General features: G+C 50.8%; 1 protein-coding gene across 1 annotated transcript in view; it reads right to left on the reverse strand.

The window, feature by feature from the left end:
• The window catches only part of FABP2 (fatty acid binding protein 2), a 2,915-nt gene extending 1,767 nt beyond the window's left edge, over positions 1–1,148 (reverse strand). Inside the window, exon 1 of the mRNA XM_006917741.3 lies at positions 1,082–1,148. Within this exon, the coding sequence (XP_006917803.1) occupies positions 1,082–1,148 (67 nt within the window). The remainder of the gene's footprint in view (positions 1–1,081) is intronic.
• Positions 1,149–4,508: the final 3,360 nt, after the last annotated feature.

Raw genomic sequence — 4,508 nt, forward strand, 5'->3', positions numbered from 1 at the left:
CACATTCTGTTTTAATTAATTAATCGTTAATATTTTGTGGGTGAGGAGGACACCCTGAGAACTTTGCCTTGGCACAAGAGTACTCCAGTGGCTTCTGTGGGACAAGTTCGATCTCAGTTGGATCGAGGGCACTGATTCTCAAGCTCTTTTTCCAAAACTTAAGAAAAATTAAATGAAGCATAGAATTATAGAATCTTAGAATTGAGTAGTTTTAATAAAATTATCAAGCTTTTTGTTTCAGTGTTCAGTAAGCCGAACTCCAGAAATGGCAAAGGAAAGATTAAAAAATATATTCATACATTTATAAGGATATACAACTTTAATTTTGCATATATGATAATTTTTTTATGCTTTCCATAAATGCTTTAAATCTTGAGCAACTTAATTCTCTTTGCTTTTTGTGGCATTTCTGTCAAAAAATGAGAAAATTAGCAATTATTACAGTCAAGTTCATTATTGTAAAATATACAAATTCCATAAATTTAAACCTGGAATCCCTGAACTGTAGGTGTTAATGGATGCAGACTTTTATTTTGGGGGAATGACACATATTCGTTTGCCAGTCTTGTGCAGCATATGGGCTGACAGTGTATTGCTACAGATATTAAAATCGCTTCAATTAAAACCCCCTTAGAAACTACATACCACCGTGAGATTACTCCAAAAGCTTTGTAAGTCAGAGGAAAAGAGCACTGTCTCATTTATTCAGCGCTGTCACGCTTGGTGGAATGCTTTTCTATTATTTTCTTATATGGTCTTTGCTTTTCCACCCCCAAGTCTGGAGGTTATCATTACACACTGCCAGTTTTCACTTTCTGAACGGAAAACCCCACCGGTTTCTAGTGATACAGGTGCAGTCAGCAGTTAACGTGAGTGAAACATCTGGATCTTCTTTCTGTTTCAGAGGACAGCACCGAGAACCTCCTCCCTCAGTGAGACGGTGGTTTCCCCTGCTCAAACCAGCACACATTCGGGATCCTCGCCGCCACCGCTGGGGCCATCCCCTAAGCCCGGAGACTTAGAAGGAGCTAGAAAACTGTCTGAGAAACAAAGAATGAGCCCCTCGGGATCAGGCCCTTACCCATTTTTTCCAAGAACTTGTCATAGTTCTCGTTCCGGTCAGTCTTCCAGGCACCATCGAACGCCATGGCCTCCAGGTGAGTAGCTCTTACTTAGGTAGTCGGGGACCCCTCTGTTTTCAAGGAGGATTTATTCTGCTTCTTATCTCAGAACCAGCTTTGTGCTGTGATGTGGAAGGTTAAAGTTCAAGAGGCCACGGAACTACACCAATGCCAAGCTGTTCTGGTTTTTCTTTCTACAAATTCCTTAGCTCCTCTCCTGAAATTCAACTGAATTAAAGCATGAGGAGCACACCTTCTCTCCCTTGAACTACAGTTTGTGAGCACATTTATTCAAGAATTACAGTGCATGCCGTCTGAAAATGGTTTTGCTCACAGGTCAAAGTGCATTCTGTATCGGAGATAAATTACTTTAGAGCATAGGTCAAATGACATCTGGGAAGGGAGGTGTTAATGACCTCTTTTACAGTAGCACCTACCTTGTAACTAAGACTTTATGACTAAATACAGCCGAAAGATTAAAGTTAATATGATATCGAGACTAAAAATCCATTTATTTTTAATATGTCCTTTTGCATTGTGGTTTGGGGTTGCTGCAGATTTGGGTAAATATCCTGGGCCTGTTGCAGTGCACGACATGAAGTACGGGCTTGTTCTGTTTTTGTTTTGGTCTTGAATGGTGAAGAGTTGCTGAGAAATGTTTCAGGGCTTAGAAATGTGGCCGGACATAACATAAAAACTCCCATGAGAATTAGCTTTAAACAGCTGCCATGCGCAAGAAAACGCAAGCCAGATGTCAGCCCTGCCACTGATTAAAACCACCCCTTTGTTCCGCTCTTCACTCCTGCTCACCCCAAACGTGGGGCAGTCTGAAGCCAAACCTGAGCAAGAGGGGCGAGGGATGGCGGGCTCTGGAAAGGGGAAGATGGGGCACCGTCTCTCCTGCCCGCTGGCTTCCGGCCTCGCACGTGGAGCCACCGGGGAGAGACGTCGGCTTAGCGTGGCATGCAGACTTCTGGTCCTTAACCAGCCCGAGCACGCTGATGGCTAGAGAGAGGGTCACTGTGTGTGAGCGTGGCTGAGGCTAGAGAGAGGTCACTGTGCGTGAGCATGGCTGATGGCTAGAGAGAGGGTCACTGTGCGTGAGCGTGGCCAGAGAGCCTCTCGCTGACGAGGGTCAGCGATGTGCTGCCCGGCATTTTGTCCGCGCCGCCAGCTTCGCGCCTGGATGGGACATGGGGACCAGCGATGTGCTGCATGGTGGGCGTCCGGCATTTTGTTGGCGCCGCCAGCTTCGCGCCTGGATGGGACATGGGGAACAGAGTCCCGTGTTGAAGCCTCAGTGGTCCCCGCTGGGCGTACTCTCCCTGGAGTTGCCCCTTTTAATTTCATCAAGCGAGCGCGTTGGCAAGGCTGCATGGCAGCTCCAGGGGAGAGAGCGGACCGCGTTGGCATCTCTGAGGACGCCGAGGCCGGTGTCCCCACTGTCCTGAACATGCGTTTCTTTCGCTTCTGGTCCCGGGACGCTTGGTCACTGACTGCCATCAGAGGCCTGCCCTCAGTGCCCACGAGAGGCTCGGGCGGGTGGCTTCAGTGTGCTGACCTGCCAGAAATTGCAGCACTGTTCCTGAGAGACACAAACAACGTGTCATGATAACGGGGATGTTTGCACCATCGCGAAGTCCAAACATGTTTCCCGCTCATCTCGAAGGAGCAGCTTCTGGGGGTCGCAGAAGTCCTCGTACCCCACGGAGTGGCAGGCGGGAAGGTGTTTCCAGAGTATTCTTTAAAATGTCATTTACGAGAAACAGCGTTTCCAGGCCTTTGCTAATCTAATCTCTCAGAATTGCTGAATCTGCTTTCTGGTCCCAGGGGGTTAACGCTCCCGTGCAGGAGGAAGCGGCGGCTGTCGGGGCGTCCGCGGGCGAGGGCAGCAGTGGGAGTCTGAAGACCGTGTCGCCCCAGCGGCGGGTTGTGGGGGGCTCGAAGTCTGCTGCCGAGTTGACTTCATGCTGGTGGAGCCGTGAGCCACTGGGTTTTGGAAATGTCGGCCCTGTGCACTTACGTCTCGGGTTTTGTGCCTGCAAAGCCTGGTTGCGCTTCTCCCCCAGAGACCGCAGAGTTACAGCCGCACGCTCGGCGGCGTCCGCGTGGGGTGGGGGCTGGGTTGCCGCGCCTCGTTCCTGAAGTAACAGGATCCGCGCGTCAGTTGCATGGCCTTGTACGAAGGGTTTCTGGCCTTCCTCTGGTGCCTTGTCTTTGTAGTCTAGGTCTGTCCCCAAATGATGCGTCCCCTCGAGCAGTCGGGAGGGGACGTTGCTCGTCTCCTGTGTCCATCCCACATGAAGTGGCTGGATTTGTGTCAGCCGCCTGCTGCCACGTCCCGCAGCCATACCGTTATGTCTCTGCTTTCCTTTTCTTTCTTTCTTTTTTTTTTTTTTTTTTTTTTAAGGAAAAGCTTTGCTTTTGACCCATTTCCATTGGGTTTCACCTTCCAGCCTGCTTCATGCTGTCTTCCACTTGCCCATCTATCCTTCTCTACCGTCTGCCCCGTCTGCTTCGTCACTGGCCACCTGTCACTGAACATCTTGGCACCTGGCTCAGCATCATCCTTTGGCCTGCCATCGTCCTGGGTGACCTCGACGTCTACATGGATGAGCCTCTTGTCACTTGGCCTCACAGCTCCGTGACATCGTCTCTGTGCTTTACCACGTGCACCCCTGGCGGGAGCTGAGGTGGGCCAACCCTCAGAAGGCCCCTCTGGGACCTTGGGTCCTCCCTCTAGCTCCTGGGCGCTCCGCCCCCCCCCACAGCCTCGGGCCTCGGCTGGAGAGAACGGCCGGCCCCTCCCCCGGTGGAGCTCCTCTGGCTTTATTTACGTCTCTAGCCATTTAATAACCTGTTATCAATAATAATAATCAAAAACTCCCTCGCGCTGTTTCCTGTACTGCCCCAGGTGCTGTTACACATGCAGGGTTTCCGGGCTCAGCCCAGTCGTCCGCCCTGCCTGGCGAGGCTTCCGTGTCCCCATCAACACCCTCCTCGTCGGTGACAGTGACTGTCTCTACTCATTCTCCTGTAGCCTCTTCCTGGCCTTCAGCAGGTGACCTGCATGTTGCTTCACGGAGAAAATAAACCAGCCAGCAGTGCGTCCCCGATGTACACCGCATTTTCAGTGTTACCTGCTACACGTCCTTCGCGCCTGTAAAATCTGGGTCCTTCGGCGTGGGTCAGGATTCCCGCTGGTGTGGGGCCTGCGAAGATGCTTTTCCTGTCTCCTCACATCTCCCTCTCTCTTTCCCCTTTAATTATTTATTTGGGTGTGGTGGGATCTTTGCTCCTGCACACCCAAATGATCGGGTCGCTTCCATTTCAAGAATTCAAGCGAACCCTCCCTGGATTGTTTCTAGAACCTGCTCGGTGTTCCTC

The sequence above is a fragment of the Pteropus alecto genome, unplaced genomic scaffold (genome assembly GCF_000325575.1).
Source record: "Pteropus alecto unplaced genomic scaffold, ASM32557v1 scaffold17, whole genome shotgun sequence".
Lineage (NCBI taxonomy): Eukaryota > Metazoa > Chordata > Mammalia > Chiroptera > Pteropodidae > Pteropus > Pteropus alecto.